The sequence below is a fragment of the Perognathus longimembris genome, chromosome 10 (genome assembly GCF_023159225.1).
Source record: "Perognathus longimembris pacificus isolate PPM17 chromosome 10, ASM2315922v1, whole genome shotgun sequence".
In the NCBI taxonomy this organism is placed as follows: Eukaryota; Metazoa; Chordata; class Mammalia; order Rodentia; family Heteromyidae; genus Perognathus; species Perognathus longimembris.
The window spans coordinates 41,444,893-41,462,632 of NC_063170.1; the positions used below are offsets into that span (position 1 = coordinate 41,444,893).

The following is a 17,740-nucleotide window of genomic DNA, read 5'->3' on the forward strand; positions in this document are numbered from 1 at the left end:
TGCTTCCACAAATGCTGAACAAAATAAAACACAAAAATTTAGAAATTATCCAATTGAGTGGGAATAATTTTGTTCTGCTAATATTCAAACGATGTTTTGCTTAATGTTTCTTTATTTTAATGGCCAGTTTCTCCTTATACAGAGGAGTAAATGGCCATTAAAATAATGAGGCAGTGCCAGTGGTTCAAGCTTCTGTTCCTAACACTTGGAAGGTAGAAACTGAGTTGTCACTTTTTGAAAACAGCCTAGGCCAAAAAGAAGTTTGCAAAACTCCATCTAAAGCAATAACTTGACAGAATGATATGTGTCTGTAATCCCCAGCACTGCAGAAAAGCTCAACTAGGAGTATGTACGTATACTCGTGTGTGTGTGCGTGTGTGTGTGTTCAGAACAGCCAGGACGTAACTACCCTATTTCCAAACTAACCATCCTCAAAAGGGGTCGCAGGCATAGCTTAAGTGGTAGAGCCTTTGCCTAGAAAGTGTGAGTCCCTCAGTTCAATATCCAGTACTACCAAAATAATTAATAATAGTAACAACAATGTTGTGATGTTATGGGTGAAGAGGCAAAGAAATTCCTAATTTATCAACATAAGGAACATCAAGTGGCCATGCCCTCTGTGAACTTGGTCACATGATTTCAGCTTGTAACCTGAGTTTATGTAAAAATTAAATGGATGTTTATTTTTGCGTATTTTTCACATGGCTGCTGAATGAATCAATGACTTTGTCTACATTACGTGCAAAGTTGAAATCAGCCTTTTCTCTGATTATGTTCAGTTCCCTATTAAACTGAGTAAATCAATTTAATGATCTTAAAGATTGAAACAGATTGTCTAATATTATCCAGGCAACAACCTCAAGCAAGATCATTGCTTGGCAGGTGAATTCTAGCCTTAGGCTGGTAGACAGATGGATTGCAAGCAAAAAGCAATCAAGCATGCTGAGTGTTGGATGAGCCACAGATCATGTTCAGAACAGTAGTGACAGATATGAATTTCTGCAGTGGCCCAAGTAAAAAGCTCATAGTTTTTATTTATTCTCTATTTTGATGGATAAAGGGGATTTTATTGTCAGAGAGCATTAGGACTATGAGCTTTATTTTGCATGTTAGTGTAGTAGATTCACAGCCTGTGATGTTTAAGCTTTCCTTCTCTTCACTCTGAGAAGGTTGTAGAGTTTCTCCTTCCATATCATTCTTTGGTCCTGTAGACATGATCAAAATTAATTAAAACAACCTGAGGGTGTTCAAAAGCTGAAGTTCACGCTTACATTATTGTCTAAAACACTATAATCAAAATAACCAACACACTTCTTCAGAAACAAACAGCCACATTTCTAGTAAGAAAAATCTGTCATCATTACTTCCCTTGACCAATTAATGTTAACTGATAATGGTTAAAGCTACTTGCCAAATCCTGCTAGGGCATACCTGCAGTCCATGTATGACCTCCACTGGCTGACTAAGTCCTCCAGCCCTGGGTCACTGTTCATGACCAGGGATGGGTTTACCCACACAAAGACCTTTGACAATGTTACAAGATATTCTGACAAGTGGGAGGAGGGCGAGATTCCAGGTGACTCTCAAATCTCAATATTCTGCCTAAGATAGAGATTCTTTTCTTTTCAGTGGAATTTGGGGGAAACAAAGTCAAGAGAGTCGACAGAAATTACTGGTCCTAAACTTGTTTTTCTTTAAAATGATGTCTTCTTTTCTTTATTGTTTGTAGGGAAAGGAGATTTAATTGGAGCAAATCTATCAATTAAGGACCAAGTGATCAAGACCAATGCAGATGTGAAGGCTTTAACCTACTGTGATCTCCAATGTATCATCCTCAAAGGACTCTTCGAAGTGTTAGACCTTTACCCAGAGTATGCTCACAAATTCGTGGAAGACATTCAGCACGACCTCACATATAACCTTCGAGAAGGTCATGAGAGTGATGTAAGTCTCATTTCTAATTAGTGCTGAGCTCTATTCACATGGGACCTGGATATCAGTGACAATAGTAGAGAATGATGTCATAAACTCACTTTAAAAAATCCCTAAATATAAGATATCGTTATTCAGCTTCTCGCTCTGATAAAATCACTGGAAACCAAACTGGGAGTTTTGTCACTCATATTCTAGGAAAATACTATTGGTAGGTGATTTTTCTTAACTGAGTTTCTTTTTTGCTTTATTTTATGTGATTACAATTAATTCTAGTTTCAATAACATATAGTATTCCCCTAGAGATGTCTGATTTCCAGGTAAAGTGCGTAGTTTGCATGCTTTATTTGTAACTGTTCAATATTCAAGTTGCTTGACATGGATTTCCTTAAAACTAATGATTTTTAGACAAACAGTACCCAAAATAATCTATCTTAAAATGACTAAATAGGCACAAAAATATTCAAGGCCAAATTGTCACACTAAAATCCTAGTGAACATTTTATGCAATTATATATTTGCTGCATGCTTCAGTTTATACAAACAAATTTCCTGTCGAAATGTGTGCAGCTCTGTGATTAAGCTGATCATGAATATGACTTCATTAGATATGTCACCGATAAATGACTTAATAGAAATGATTGTTGGAAAGCAAGCAAAATCATGCACAGCACTGGGTAACCAATGCTTGTCCCTGATATTTGCAACAGTCAATATTTAAGGGTTTAAGAAACCATGCTTTGACTGACCCATACTGAGTAGACAATTTTTGTAGTAATTAGCATTCTTTACATTGAAAGGTATGAAGAAAATCCAAATGTACCCATCTTGGTGGGAGATGAAAAATGATGTTTTTAGATACCTAGATGATAGCTCATTCATAAATATCACTTATGCATGGACCTCTTTACATTTGATAGCAAACAACAGAGAAGAAATGAACATGAATTGGCTATTATATAAAAAGCCCTCTACCTATAAAAAGTATCTTATTTCTTGCTTCAAACAGTCTTTAAGGTTAAGTATCAATCTATTTCCCTGGTAGAAACAACAGAGTTCAGAGTACTACATGGTCATACAAATTCGTAGGTAACTGATACAGAGTTTGAGCATAGGTATCAGGCTTAAAACTTACACAATTTCTATTAAACATGTTGGCTCTTCTTGAAACCATTTTCATGTAATTACTTCAATAGATTAAAATTTAAAACTCGAGTGTCATGTGTGCTCTCCACAAAAGCATAAAATGGCAATTAGTTTTGAAGACTAAAGGTGAGCTGGGGATGAGGAGATAATCAAAAAAGGAAAAAGAAATAGGGAGTGTTCAACAGCACTGGAAAAATGGAAAATACTAGATCAAACTTGTATTATTTTTCTTATTTGGTGCTTGGATTTTAAAGATCTTTACATTTTCTATTATTATTTATGGGGTAGATATAACATGATTTTTTAAAATACATGTTCTAGTTTGACTATGGTCTCAAATATTCCCCAAAACCACCAGGCTCAGGTCTTAAACTCTTTGTCTTCGGCTATTAGCATTCTCTGGAAGAGGCTGCGGAGCCTTTGAGAGGGAGGGCCTCACTGGAGGAAGGAGCCATTGGCACCACACTTGTGTTCTGAACATCCTCTATGTTTGTCCATCACACAAACTCACTGCCATGCTGCCTGTCCACAAATAGGGGACGATCTGACCTGTGCAGTTTCAGAAGGGAGGGCTGACTTGGCTGGAAATTAGACTAGGGGCCATTGCATTCTCCTTTTTTTTTTTTTAATTTTAAAGGTAATGTACAGAGGTATAAGTCAGGTCATCAGTACTTTTCTTTTTGAACAGTGTTACCCCCCCTCCCTCTTTTCTTCCCAATCCCCCCCACTTCACCCTCCCATTCCCAAGTTGTAAAGTTTATTTCTAACATAGTGTCTAGTGAGTATTGGTGTGGCATTGTTCACCCTTTGTCCCACCATTTCTGTGACTCTCCTTCCCTTTCACAAATCAGATAAACTTATATACAAGACTTATATACAAGGTACAGAAATCAAAAACAGTCACAACATAGGAAAAAGAAAAAAAAAGAGAAATAACTGCAAACACTAGGACAACAGGGGCAGTGCCTTGAAGACATCACAGAACATGGCCAGGCTCCAGCCAGTGGGGACTCCTGGGTATAAAATTGTGAGATCACATAAATGACATTCCCCTGAGAAGAGAGGGCTCCTGGGATATGCTGCCTGTGTTGGGCAACCCAGGGAAGAGTTTTCCTAAGTTCAGCTACCTTGGCCCTAAGAAACCACTATAATCATGTTCCAGAATGGTCCAGCCAGTGCTTGAGATGATGACAGACCTTGTCATTGATCATGTAATACTAGTTTTGTTACAAGAGTTGCAAGGTCATAGAGGCTTCAGTGGAAAGCCTGGAAGAACCAGTAATGTGTGGCAGAATTCAATTCTTTGCAAGGAGCTCCTTTGTGTGCAGATTGTAAAACTTCAAGACAATGAAGCCCATGCTAAAATGAAGACTCCAGGATATTAGAGATTCCAAAAACAGAGAATGTATGGCCAGGGAAGTCACAGACAATGAATAATACAGCAGCAGGATGCATCATACCTGTAATCCTAGCTCCTTGGGAGATTGAGACTGGAAGAACTGAAGTTTGGGGCCTTCCTGAGCAGAAGAATAGTTTGTGAAGAGCTTGGTGTGAGGTGACGCGTGGCTGTTATCCTAACTGCAAGCCAGCCTAACATGGATGGATTTTCATGTAGGTGGATTCTCACCCAGGTGCATGCCACAGGACGAAGCAAGACTGTTTCCAAAATAATGAAAAAGTATCAGGGCTGGCAGTGTGACTTAGCATTAAGAGCTTCTGCTTAACAAGCATGCAAGGTCCCAATTTGAACCCTATTATAATTTTTTTAAAGAGAAGGGGGTAGGTAGATTACCCCTTACAAGGTCATAGGTGCAAGATTGTTCACGGAAGCTCACGTTGTAATGCTATGGTCCCCAGTAGTCAATGTGGAGCTGTCAGATGTGATGTTTTCCCTGATGATTTTCAGTCTTGCTTTGGTTTCCTACCTTTTATTTGGGTCAGAGGGAAGTTGCCAATCCTGGGGCTTACATTTCAGGTCCAACGTATTCTCCTTAAGTTTTTCCCCTAAAGGCCGGTGCTCCACCACATTTCTACTTCCAGCTTTTTTGTGCTTAGTTGGAGATAAGAGTCTCATGGATTTTTTTGTCTGCCCTGGCTGATGTTGAACTGTGATCTTCAGATCTCAGCCTTCTGAGTAAGTAGGATTACAGGTATGATGTACCCTTATGTGCCCCTATTAGAATAGTATGATTTTTTTGAGCCACTTTGTTTTGGGAGTATATAACCTGATTTTTATTTTACAAAGCTCACAGCTCAGAATTGACTTTGAGTCTTAGACTTTTAACGTAGTCTTTGCAATGATGAAAGTCCTGCTGAGTCTGTGGAGAGTCTTGGAGATAGGTTGAATACATTTTGCAATGTGAAACACACAGGAGTTTGGGGGAGTGAGGGCTGGAATGTCATAGTTTAGATATGAAGTGCCCCACACAGCCCCATGTTTTTGAACCCTTGGTCCTCAAATAGGGGTGCTATTTTGGGAGGAGATGGAAGCATTGGGGTGTCAGACATCAGTAGAAGAAGTTGGTTACTTGGGGCATGCTTATGAAGGCTTTATGGAATCCTAATCCCCTCTACTCTCTACTTCCTGTCTATTGAGAATGAAAGTACAGCTACACACACACACACACACACACACACACTCTCAGTCACCATGATATTGTGCCAGTACAGGGGGCCAAATAACCATGGGCTGAACCCAGTGCAACTGTGAAGTACAATAAATCCTTCCTCCTTTATCTGGCTTATGTCACAGCAATGCAAAGGTAACATTCGATATGCACACATTGTGAAATGGATAAGTCAAGCTAAAGTCTGTGTTCTCCCCCCTAGTTATTATTTATTGGAGATAAAAAATTCTTAACATCTACTTTTCTAGTGACTATCAAATGCACAATACTGTAGTTATAGTAGCTACTTATTAACAATATAAACACAAGATCTCTTAAACATATTTCTCCTACCCTTTGGCCAACAGCTCATACAGGGTTTTGTTTTTGTATGCTGGCTTATTTTCTTGGGCTTAATATCCCCCCTGGTTTACACAGATTGTCACAAATGACAGATTTTTCTCTTGTAGGAAGGTGAGCAGTACCAGTGTATGTATGTCCTGTTTTCTTTATCTGTTCGTGAATGCACTGATAGCCACATAGACTGATTGCATATCTTGGCTACTGTGAGCATAGCTCGAATGGATGTGCAAGTATAAATATCTAAGACTAATTCTGGTTTCAGTCTTTTGGATCTGTAGCCCATGAGGAAATCGCTGGATTATATAGCAATCCTATTTTTAGTTTTGTGAGGAATTACCATGCAGTGTTGGCAGCAGTACTGATCTACATTCCCACCAACAATCTTGTTTCCCTTCTCTCTATATCCTCAGCTGTCTTTTTATAACAACCACTCTAACATATGTGTGCTGCTACGCCACTGTAGTTTTATTCTACATTACCCTGACTATTCACAATGTTGAACTCCTCTTCATATCTTTGTCTAAAAAAAGGATATCAATATGAGTCTTTTATGCATTTTAAAACCAGGTTGTTTTCTCGCCATTGAATATTCTGAGTTCCTTACCAGTTTTGAGTATGAATCTCTGTCAGATATATGCTTTGCTAACATCCTATAAGATTGGATTTTCACTTTATTGTCCCGTACCTCTTACAATGCAGAGCTTTTCAATTTATCCAATTTATCTTTAATAATATTTTTTGTAGAGGTGATATACAGAGGGGTTACAGTTACACAGGTAAGGTAATGAGTACATTTCTTGTGGAACAGTGTTACCCCGTCCCTCATTTTCTCCCACTTTCCTTCCCATTTAGTCCCCTCCCTTGCAAGTTCATTTCCAATATAATGTCTTGTGGCATTACATTGGTTCACCCTTTTTCCTTTTTCTTTCATAGGAAAACTTTTTCTTATTTTTATTTTCATTTTCTTTTTTTTTCTTATTTATTGTCAAAGTGATGTACAGAGAGGTTACAGTTTCATACGTTAGGCCTTGGGTACATGTCTTTTTTTTTCTTTTTTTGTAATTGTCAAACTAATGTACAGAGAGGTTACGGTTTCATATGTTAGGCATTAGATACATTTCTTGTACTGTTTGTTACCTCCTTCCTCAATCCCTCCCTCTCTCCTCCCCCTCTCCCTCTCCCCCCATGAGTTGTTTAGTTGGTTTACACCAAATGGTTTCACAAGTATTGCTTTTGGAGTCATTTGTCTTTTTATCCTTTGTCTCTTGATTTTGATATTCCCTTTCACTTCCCTAGTTCTAGTACCAGTATATACAGTGTCCAGTGTACTCAAATGAGATACAGTGATAGTGTGGGTACAACCACAGGAAAGGGATACAAGAGGATCATCAACAACAGAAGCTACGATTTCACATGGCATGTTGAAAGTGATTACAACTCTGATATAACACTCGTTTCATAACATGGAGTTCATTTCACTTAGCATCATCTTATGCGTTCATAGGGGCATAGCTATTAAGCTCTTGTGATCCTCTGCTGTGACTTGCCTAAACCTGTGCTAATTATTCCCTATGAGGGAGACCATAGGGTCCATGTTTCTTTGGGTCTGGCTCATTTCACTTAGTATAATTTTTTCCAAGTCCTTCCATTTCCTTACAAATGGGGCAATGTCATTCTTTCTGATAGAGGCATAAAATTCCATTGTGTATAGGTGCCACATTTTCCTGATCCATTTGTCTACTGAGGGGCATCTGGGTTGGTTCCATATTTAGCTATGAAAAATTGTGCTGCGATGAACATTGTTGTGCTGGTGGCTTTAGTGTGTTCTTGTTTGTGGTATTTTGGGTAGTTGCCCAAAAGTGGGCTGCCAGGCCATAGGGGAGCTCTATGTTTAGCCTTCTGAGGAATCTCCGTACTGCTTTCAGGAGTGGCTGTGGTTCACCCTTTTTCCTTTGTCTCACCAATTTTATTCCCCTCAAGTGATGTAAGCCAGACCCAAAGAAACATAGGCTCCACAGTTTCCCTCATTTCTAACAATTAGTATATGTCTTGGATAGTCCTAGCAGAGAATTATAATAGCTCAAAAGCTATAAACATATGATCATATAAGATGATGACAATTGAAAAGAACTCCAACATATGGTAACAAGAAGGTTTTTTGTTTGTTTGTTTTTAATATACTGTATCTTTCTTTTTTCCCTTTGGTTTATCCCCTGTTGTCACTGTTGGCTTTTTTTTAAAAAAAATTTATTTTGGTACCCTGTATCTTGTATATAATTTATCTTTTTTTAATCAATTTATAAAATTGGTTGAATTTACCTCTAGATTTTCTTCTATTTTTTCATCTAAGGTATTCTAATTTCAGGCTTACATTAAAGTCTTTTATCCACTTTGAATAGTCATCTTTGTGTTGTGTGACATAGGTTCTAACTTCTTTTATCTGCATGTGGAAAACAAACCCGTGAGAAATTTTTCTCCTTATTTCTGTTTGCTGGAATATTGATAATAGCAGTAATAAAATCCTTATAGGTTTAACCTCGATATTTGAACCATCAAGTGCAAATATTTCTATTCTCTCCTCCCCTTCTCTTGTCTTCTCTCCCCCTACCCCTCTATCATTTGTTTTTTTTTAAAGCAATAACTATAATTTTGTTTAAATATAGCCATTGATTGACTATGAAAGATTATTCATTTCATTTCCTCCACTGAGTCATTTTCTTTCAGCAGGCAGATAGAACATCAGCAGACCAATCAAAGTTTATCCATAGATTGTCTATGGTTTGTGAGACTGGCCTCTTTCAGATGTTTTCATAGCCTTGAATTGTAGTCTTGACTCTTAACTAGACTCTCTGTTGAAACCCTAACACGTCTTCTCCTGTTTGGCTGGACTTGGGTTCCAAGCCTAATCTCTTCAGAACCGTGGGACTGCTGACATCTTTGTTCTGCAATCCAGCCTCTCAGCTGCTGCTTTCTTTATTTTTTCTTTATTTTATTTTCCTTAAATAGTTATACAAAGAAGTTTCCATTCAACATGCTAATTTATGTGTATAATGCATCTTGATTAATGCCACCTCTTCCATCTATCAAAAATCGTGAGTGTGTGCGAGTGCGTGTGTGTGTTACTGGGCGTGAATACTCAGGGCCTTATGCACTTGTTCATTTTTTTGCTCATAGCTGGCACTGTACCACTTGAGGCACACCTCTAGTTGTTGCTGCTGCTTTAATCTAACCTATGTGGGTGTTCTTAGGGGACTGCCCCCTGAATGTCAAGTGAGGTAGGTGTTGGCTAATGTTTAAATAGGAGCATTGATAAAGTTACTTCTCTGGATTATACTCATTGAATTCCAGGTGGTTTGGCTGGTGTGAACATTACCCTTTCTTTAGTCAGTAGACTGCCTCTTTCTAGTTTTCTCTGTTCTTCTTCACAATGTAATAGCAAATGTCCCCAGAATAATGACTAGCTCAGTGAGATGCCCACGCTGGTGTGATTCTTTATACTCAGTGCCTTCATGCAGCAAACAGTTTAAGTATTTCATTCAGCTTTGTAATTACTTTTGACTGGAGGGCAAATTCAACATAAGCTACTAATCTAAAGTATTGCTTTTTTTTTCCAGAGGTAGTGGGTTGGAGATTGGACCTAGGGCCTCCCTCAGGTTAGGCAAGTGCTCTACTACTTGAGGTACACACTCAGCCCTTTTGTTTTTCAGCTAGATTCCTGATAACTTTGCCTCAATTTGCCTAGAACTTAGAATCCTCCCGCTTCTATCTTCTGAGTAGAAATTACAGGCATAAGTAATCATGCTCAGCTACTAAAAACAAAAATACAAGGCTTCTGGAAGGGTCGGAAAGGAACCCTGGAAGACAGTAGAGAATCAGGGACAGGTGCAATTGAGTGGCACATAGGAATCCTCCCCCAGGCCTCGGTGAGCAGCCATCCCTCCCTCAGCTAATGTTCACAGTTTCCTGGGGAAAGCCAAGCTGCTGACAGGAACATAGTGATTGGATGACTAGTTATCAGAACCCAACAAGAAATGGTATTTGCAAAAAGCCCCTACTGGTGTTTTAAAGAGAGAAAGAAGTACAAAATTTCAGGCTAAATAAAGTTAACCTATCCATTTAACATAAACAAAGATGGCTCCTTATATATCTGAGAAAATGATAGATAAATGATAGATGATGCATAGGTGGATGGACACATACATATGTACATACATACATACATACATACATACGTGGTGTCTGTTTTATTGTCACTGTGAGCAAGTATGTGACAGAACCTAAGAGGGTAAGGATTCCTTTTAGCTCACAGCTTCAGAGAAGTCAGTCCATAGTTATGTTTCTCCATGTTTCTGGGGCACAACATCAAGGCAACAGAAGTATGTGGAGAAAGAGACAGATATACCCCATGATGGACAGCACCAGGAAGGGGCCAGAACAAGATGTTGCATTCAAAGCATGCCTCCATGACCTACTTCCTCTAAGTAGGTCCACATCCCACTTTTTATCACCTCCCAATAGTGCTATTAAATTATGAGTGCAACAAGGAATTAATGCATTATTAAGCCTCATGATGTAAACACTTCTGGAAACATTCTCACAAACATGCCCAGAAGTGTGCTTTACAAATCTCCTAGGCCTTTCTCAAACCAGTATAGTTAACAATCAAGATTAACCATCATAGTATGTAAGTATGTGGGTAGGCAGGAAGGAAGATAGTAGATAAATAGATGATAGATAGATAGATAAGATAAGATATAGTTATGAATTCCTGCTCTCTGCACTTGCCACTATGTTCTATGGCCAATCCAGACATGGACCCAAGCCCCTTTCCTTATTTTCCATGCACCCACACAAAACAATTTAATCACACAAAGTGCCCCAGAGGATTTGAACTACACTGATGGAATGAAATCAAAAGTTTAGCAGTGGGGTTTGGTACTTGAAATATTTGCACCACTCAAATGAAACCAACATAAATATAATTCATCTTCATACATTTATCCTTTAAAAAATCATGTGACATTCTTCCCTGTTACTAAGCCAGTAATTGCTGCTCTCCACTTTCTTCTTGACCCCTCTAACCTTCCCTCTCATCACCAAATTCCCCATTAATTCTGATACATCTTAGCCTCACTCTCTCTTTGGCTGTCTGGTAATCACCACAATTATGTCCTCTGGAGGACACCTTGCATCCCACTTGGTTCATAGATTATGGGGTGATATAGAGAGATAGCAGAATATTTTGATAAGAAGGAGACTGACAATAAACTCACTGAAACAAAACCAAGGCCCTGAGGCAAAAGTCAACAGTAAAAAGGGACTTGGATGTAGCAGTAAGACCATGTCTCCTAGCACTTTGGTAAATTGTGTAACTTTAGAATGACAGCTCATCTAGTTTGCATATAAAATTAATTAAAGTGTATAAAATGCTTTGTATCTGTTGAAAAGGCTAACTAGCACGTGTTTTGACCTCATGCTAGTTACACATTTCATATAATTAGTGTGTTTTCTGTATTTGCCCTTATTTATAACTCCCGTATGGCCCCAATAATGATGTAGAGTAATTTAGCCATTTCTGTCTATGCAGTTTATGAGAAATTTATTTCATTGCTCCATAAGATAAAATTGATTTTTAGCACATACTTGTCTGTTGCTAATGTGGAGTCTAGTTTGCTTTAACATAAGAAATTTGAATTTGTGGTAAAAAATAAAGTGATCAGAGAATATCCAAAATATCTATTCCCAAAAATGAATAAAGCCAGTGGAACAAAAAGAATATATTTATATGACTACATATAAATACCTTATGTATCTTTTGTGCCAGTACTGGGGTTTGAATGCAAGACTTTGGCAATATTCCTTCAATTTTTTTTAATTTCTTTATTTTCATAGTGGTGTACAGAGAGGTACAGTTTCATACATAGGAAAGTGTGTACATTAGAGAGAGATGGGGCAGCAGATGTGTAGATTTTTCATTCAAGGTTGGCATTCTACCACTTGAGCTACAGCTCCACTTTTGACTTTTCTCTGGTTAATTGAATATATGAGGCTCATGAACTTTTCTTTGGGCTGGCTTCAAATTGGGATCCTTAGATCTCAGCCCCCTAAATATCTAGGATTGCAGGTGAGAACCACTGGTGCCCAGCTTGTGTGCTGTTTGCATAGTATAGGACTTAATTTGTTATTTATAGTGTATATAGAGTAACAAATGCCAGTGATAGTTGAAAAAAGATAATAAATTCTCTAGCTTTACTTATGAGGAGAATGTACCAGGAATTATTAAATTTTAAATGTGTTTTTCCATCTCTTCTTTTATCCACTTTCTGTGATTTGACAAGCAAGAAAAGTGCAGCTTCCTCCTCTGTCTATACACCTCTTCAGTAAAGGAAGGGAGAAAGAGAATCCCCCAATTGGTCTTGTGAAGGTCTTTGACCTCTTATCTCTAATAAATACAAAATATTCCACTAAAGGCCAAAGTGATCCCCTGAAACAGACAAAGGGGACCTTAAGGGTCACCAGCCTGTGTCACCGGCTTCTCTTCTCTTTTGGTATATTTGAGGTCATGTGAGTAAGTCAAGATACTGACCCCTAGCAGCCTAACACTTGAACATTTATCATGATATCCAAGTCCTCTTTCTTTCCCTATCCCAAGCACCACATTAATGAAGTATGGTCACAAAAATGGCATGCTTCAGAAGGCTGACATTCAAGTGAAACTAAAACATATGTAATGATAACACTGCATATGTTTTAGAGTTATCATATGCACCAAGTTTAAGCAAATACAGTCAACTATTAAATAGAAAAGCTCATCCTAATAGTATGTATAAAGTTAACAGAAGAAAGAATGGAAAAATATATCTATAAGATCTAAAGTAATTGGGTAGATCAACAATTTCATCAGAAACTACTAATCAGAATGAAGTTTCCACGAGGCAACTCTCTAAAAGTTTAGATTAAGAGAGAGCTTAATACAGGTGGGTTGGAGCCCTAGTGCAATTATTTGTTTACCTACACAGTCTAGGGTATCTGTTTTGTAGAAGAGCATCTGGCACTATTTAGTCTGCTTAAGTATTAATAATCTATGATTTGTTCATTTCAGTGATAGTTATGTATTCAGGTTTTACATATAATTCCATATGGGGAATTTCATGGAGACTTTCATGGTAGCTCTGTTTGTTGTAAATAGACATTGAAAGCAATCTAGGTGTCCATTACTGAAAGAGTAGATTCAGTAAACCATGGTGCATCAATTCCCTGTAATTCTATGAAGCAGAGAATTCAGATAGAATCCATCAACCCATGGCAATGGAGATAGATGTACAAGTGTTGAATTTATTGAAAGAAGAGTAAAATATGAAAATAACAGTTACATAAATTAAAATGTATGCACATAAACTAGTATACATTTTCCCAAACTAATTATAAATTGAACCACATGGTCAGAGAGTAACTATGACAATCAAAAATGTTGCAAATCACCTCGAGCACCTTGTCCCACCACAGTTTCAGGGCACCAGCGGACCTGCTGCATGCCTTCAGCAACAGATCCAGAGGGTCCCATGAACAGGGCTTTTATTCATTATCAAACAGGAGAGTATGTGCAGAAAACAAGGTAGCTACTTCAATGACATAAGGGCACCAGAATGGGGGGAACAATCCTAGGGCTAGTGACTTCCCATAAACAAGAAGTGAAGGTGACAAGTAACCAACCAATTTTCGTAGGCCACCTGCTAGCGCCAAGGTCCTGGAAAGCTCTGGAGTTGAATGGATTCTCACTAAGGTAGAAACTGTGATCGCTGTACTGCTAAGAGCCATTGATCTTCCTAGGGCCACTCTCAGCCTTCTGAGAGTCAGAGAATAGCCTTCCAATTCTGTTTGGCCAACCTCATGGCTGGGCATTTATGGGTTCCCACAGAAAAGGAGGAGGAGGAAGAAGAGGAGATTATTTGAGGATGTATGCAACCATGAATAAAAATATTACAAACTTTCAATAACTGAATCAATAAATTATTAGGGAAAGACAATTAGCCAATGGAAAGGGTTTATGGGCTACTCACAGTTTATAGGCCAAGATGCTACTGAACTATAGTGGAAAAAACATAGTCTACACTACCAATAAATGAATGAATCAGTTTAAATCAATAAATGATGATTCATCAATAAAGGGTTATTTAATAAAAAGTAAGGATTGATTAATAAATGATTAACCCATACTAAAAAAGTAAATATTGACCTCTACTTCTTACCATACATAAATCTCAATTCTATATGAACTGTAAACCTGAATAATGAAGCCAGTTTTCTGGAAGCAAACATTTCAGAATATCATCTTGCAGAATATCCTCATGTCCTAGGAGCTGGCTGAGATTTCTTAAATAGGACATGAGCACAAAAACAATAAAGGAAAGTATTGATGATCAGGTAAGTAACGAACACTTATTCATTATGATTTTGTTAAGACAATAAAAGAGCAAGCTACAAAGTGAGAAAAGATATTTGTATGTTATACATCTGAAATGAAATATGTACTCAAAACTTCCAAAAACTGGCAGAAAAAAAGACATAATTTTTATTTTATTTTTATTGTTTTTATAAAGATGATATACAAAGGGGTTACAGTTATGTAAGTCAGGTAAAGAATATACTCTCTCCCAGTTTTTCCCTCCTATCCTACCCACAAGTTGTATAGTTCATTTTCAACATAGTATCCAGAGAGTACCATTGCTGTATTTGTTCACTCTTTATCCTTCTATTTCCATGCCTCCCCTTACTCTCCCATAGACAAATAAATGGACATTCAAAACAAAAAGAAAAGAAAAGAACAACAGCCAAAAAGAAAAACCTTGTTTTCATTTCGTGGAGTTCATGTTGATAAATACTATTCTGTATGATCAGATGTGCATAGGCGTTGTGCCTTTCTGTTCCTCTCCTAAGTGTATCCTCCTTTGGTCTTACTGTGTGTAACTGCCTAGAGACCTGTATAATTTATTATGCCCTCATATTTTAGATCTAATTGCCCATATGAGAGAAAACATGCATCATTTATGTCTCTGAGTCTGGCTCAATCATTCAACATGATTTGTTCTAGGTCCTGCTATTTCCCTTCAAATGACATATTATCTTTCTAATGGCTGTGTAAAGTTTCATTGTGTATAGGTACCACATTTTTCAGATACACTCATCTGTTACAGGGCATTTGGGTTGTTTTCATAACTTTGCTATTGTGAATAGTGCAGCAATGAACATGGGTGTGTGAAGGTCTTTATGGTATTCTGGCTTGTGATGTTCTGGGTAGATGCCCAAGAGTGCTGTGGCTGGATCATAAGGATGATCTATGTTCACTTTTTAAGTAACCTCCAGACTGCTATCCAGAATGGTTGTACTAGTTTATGTTCCCATCAACAGTGCAATAAGTTTCTTTTTACCCCACATCCTTGCCAACATTTGTTGTTGTTCAAATTCACAATGTTTGCCAGTCTAACTGGGGTGAGATGAAATCTCAGAATTGTTTTGATTTGTATTTCTTTGTGGCCAAGCATGATAAGCATTTCCATCTCTTCTGAGAAGTCTCTCCTTAGCACCTTTAGACATTTAGTAACTGCGTTATTGGCTTTTGGGAAATGTTAGTTTCTTGAGTTCCTTGTTTCAAAGTTCAGCTCTTGAGGAAAAGACATATTTTAATGGGAAAAACACATAAATAAGTCCTATGCAACAAAATATTTCAAGGTATCCAATAAAGTTTAATCTTTAACTTCCTGGGCACCTCTCCTTCCCTACTCTTTTATCAAAATCAGTAAAAAAAAATGAAAGGTTATGATTATAGCAAGAATGACAGAATTCCTTGAGCTCAAACTGAGATTGGCAGAAGGAGCAGATAGAATGCAAAGTCATTAAAAGAAAATATAAATAGGTCATTTGGAGAAAGCTTTGATGGGATGACCTACAATATTTCCTTCTCATTTCTCATGTTTTTTATATTAATAATACTGGAGAAATTGTTAACATGAATCAAATATTTAATTTACTTAATTCAAAGTTTATAGGTCATGCATTGCTATGTGCATGTAACATGAAAATATAAGTGAAATGGTGACTCTGCTCTCCAAGTTCAAAGGCAAGTGCAGAGGATGACTCAGTCAACAGTCCATTTCAGACCAAGTGGTAAGTGGCTGGGTATTAGTGACAGAGTCAACACCTCTATCTAAGGTGCTCCTGGCCAAGGCTAGGAAGGACCAGAAATCAGAGAAGAATTGCTATAGAAGTACTGCCCTGGAAAACAAATAGGATCCACGCACTGATGGCACAAGCCTGTAATCCTAGCTACCCAGGAGTCTGAGATCTGAGGACTCTGGCTCAAAGCCAGCCCACACAGGAAAGACCATGAGACTCTTATCTCCAATTAACCATAAAAAAGCTGGAAACAGAGCTGTGGCTCAAGTGGTAGACTGCTTGCCTTGAGCACAAAAGCTCAGGGACATTGTCCAGGCCCTGAGACCAAGCCCCAAGATGGTCACAAAGTGAGAGAGAGAGAGAGAGAGAGAGAGAGAGAGAGAGAGAGAGAGAGATCATTAACTAGGGGAAAATTGTGGACACAACAATTTAAAACACAATTATGTGTGAAGCAGGTCTGGTGACAAGAAAGAAAGGTGTGAAAGAAAGGATTTATGAGGCTGCAGGAAGTCCAAAAAGACTTGCATGTCATGCTATGACATTTGAACCTTATAAACTTTATTCAGAAATTCATTTGTTTATATATTCTGAAAGATAAACCATAGAGGATTGCCAAGCTGCTGTGAGCAAAGGAGCAAGACTGCATATATGCATATAATACATGTACATGGAACTGTTTAGAGACAGCAAGACAAATAGCAGAGACAATGACAGAGGTTAAAAAATAAGTCTTTCTTCTTTTGTACTTATTTTTTTCACATATTTCTACTAAATTTATTTTTACTATATTCAAATAACTATACAAAGGAGTTTCAATTCAACATGTCAATTTATGAATACAGTGCATCTTGATCAGTGTCATCATTTCCACCATTCTCTCCACCTCCATCTATCCCAATTCCACCCATCCTCTCTAGTCACCTGGTTCCATTTTCACATATGTACATTGAATATTATGAGCATATTTACCCACTATTCCTCACCCCATTCATTTTCCCTCTCTTCTTCCCCTTAAACCCTCCTCTGACTAGACCTGTTTTGGTTTTTTGACCTTCTTTTTGTTCAACTACAAATAGTTCAAAGGAGTTGACACCACAGAAATCAACCACTGAGAATATCATACTTTAGTTAGCTTCATTGTGAAGGCATACATATGGCCAGGAGTGTGGTTTGTTTTTTTTATATATATGTTCACAATTTGAATCTAATTTCTTTTTTTTTTTTTTTTTTTTTTTTTTTTTGGCCAGTCCTAGCCGTGAACTCAGGGCCTGAGCACTATCCCTGGCTTCTTTTTTGCTCAAGGCTAGCACTCTGCCACTTGAGCCACAGCGCCACTTCTGGCCATTTTCTGTATATGTGGAGCTGAGAAATCGAACCCAGGGCCTCATGTATACGAGGCAAGCACTCTTGCCACTAGGCCATATTCCCAGCCCCTTGAATCTAATTTCTATACAAGAGAGAACACACATCCTTTGTCTCTCTGAGCCTGATTTATTTCACTCATAATTTTTTTCCAGGTC

General features: G+C 37.9%; 1 protein-coding gene across 1 annotated transcript in view; it reads left to right on the forward strand.

The window, feature by feature from the left end:
• Positions 1-17,740, forward strand: part of Kcnh8 (potassium voltage-gated channel subfamily H member 8) — a 367,265-nt gene that overhangs the window by 296,773 nt on the left and 52,752 nt on the right. Inside the window, exon 11 of the mRNA XM_048354862.1 lies at positions 1,730-1,944. Coding sequence (XP_048210819.1) covers positions 1,730-1,944 — 215 coding nt within the window. The remainder of the gene's footprint in view (positions 1-1,729; positions 1,945-17,740) is intronic.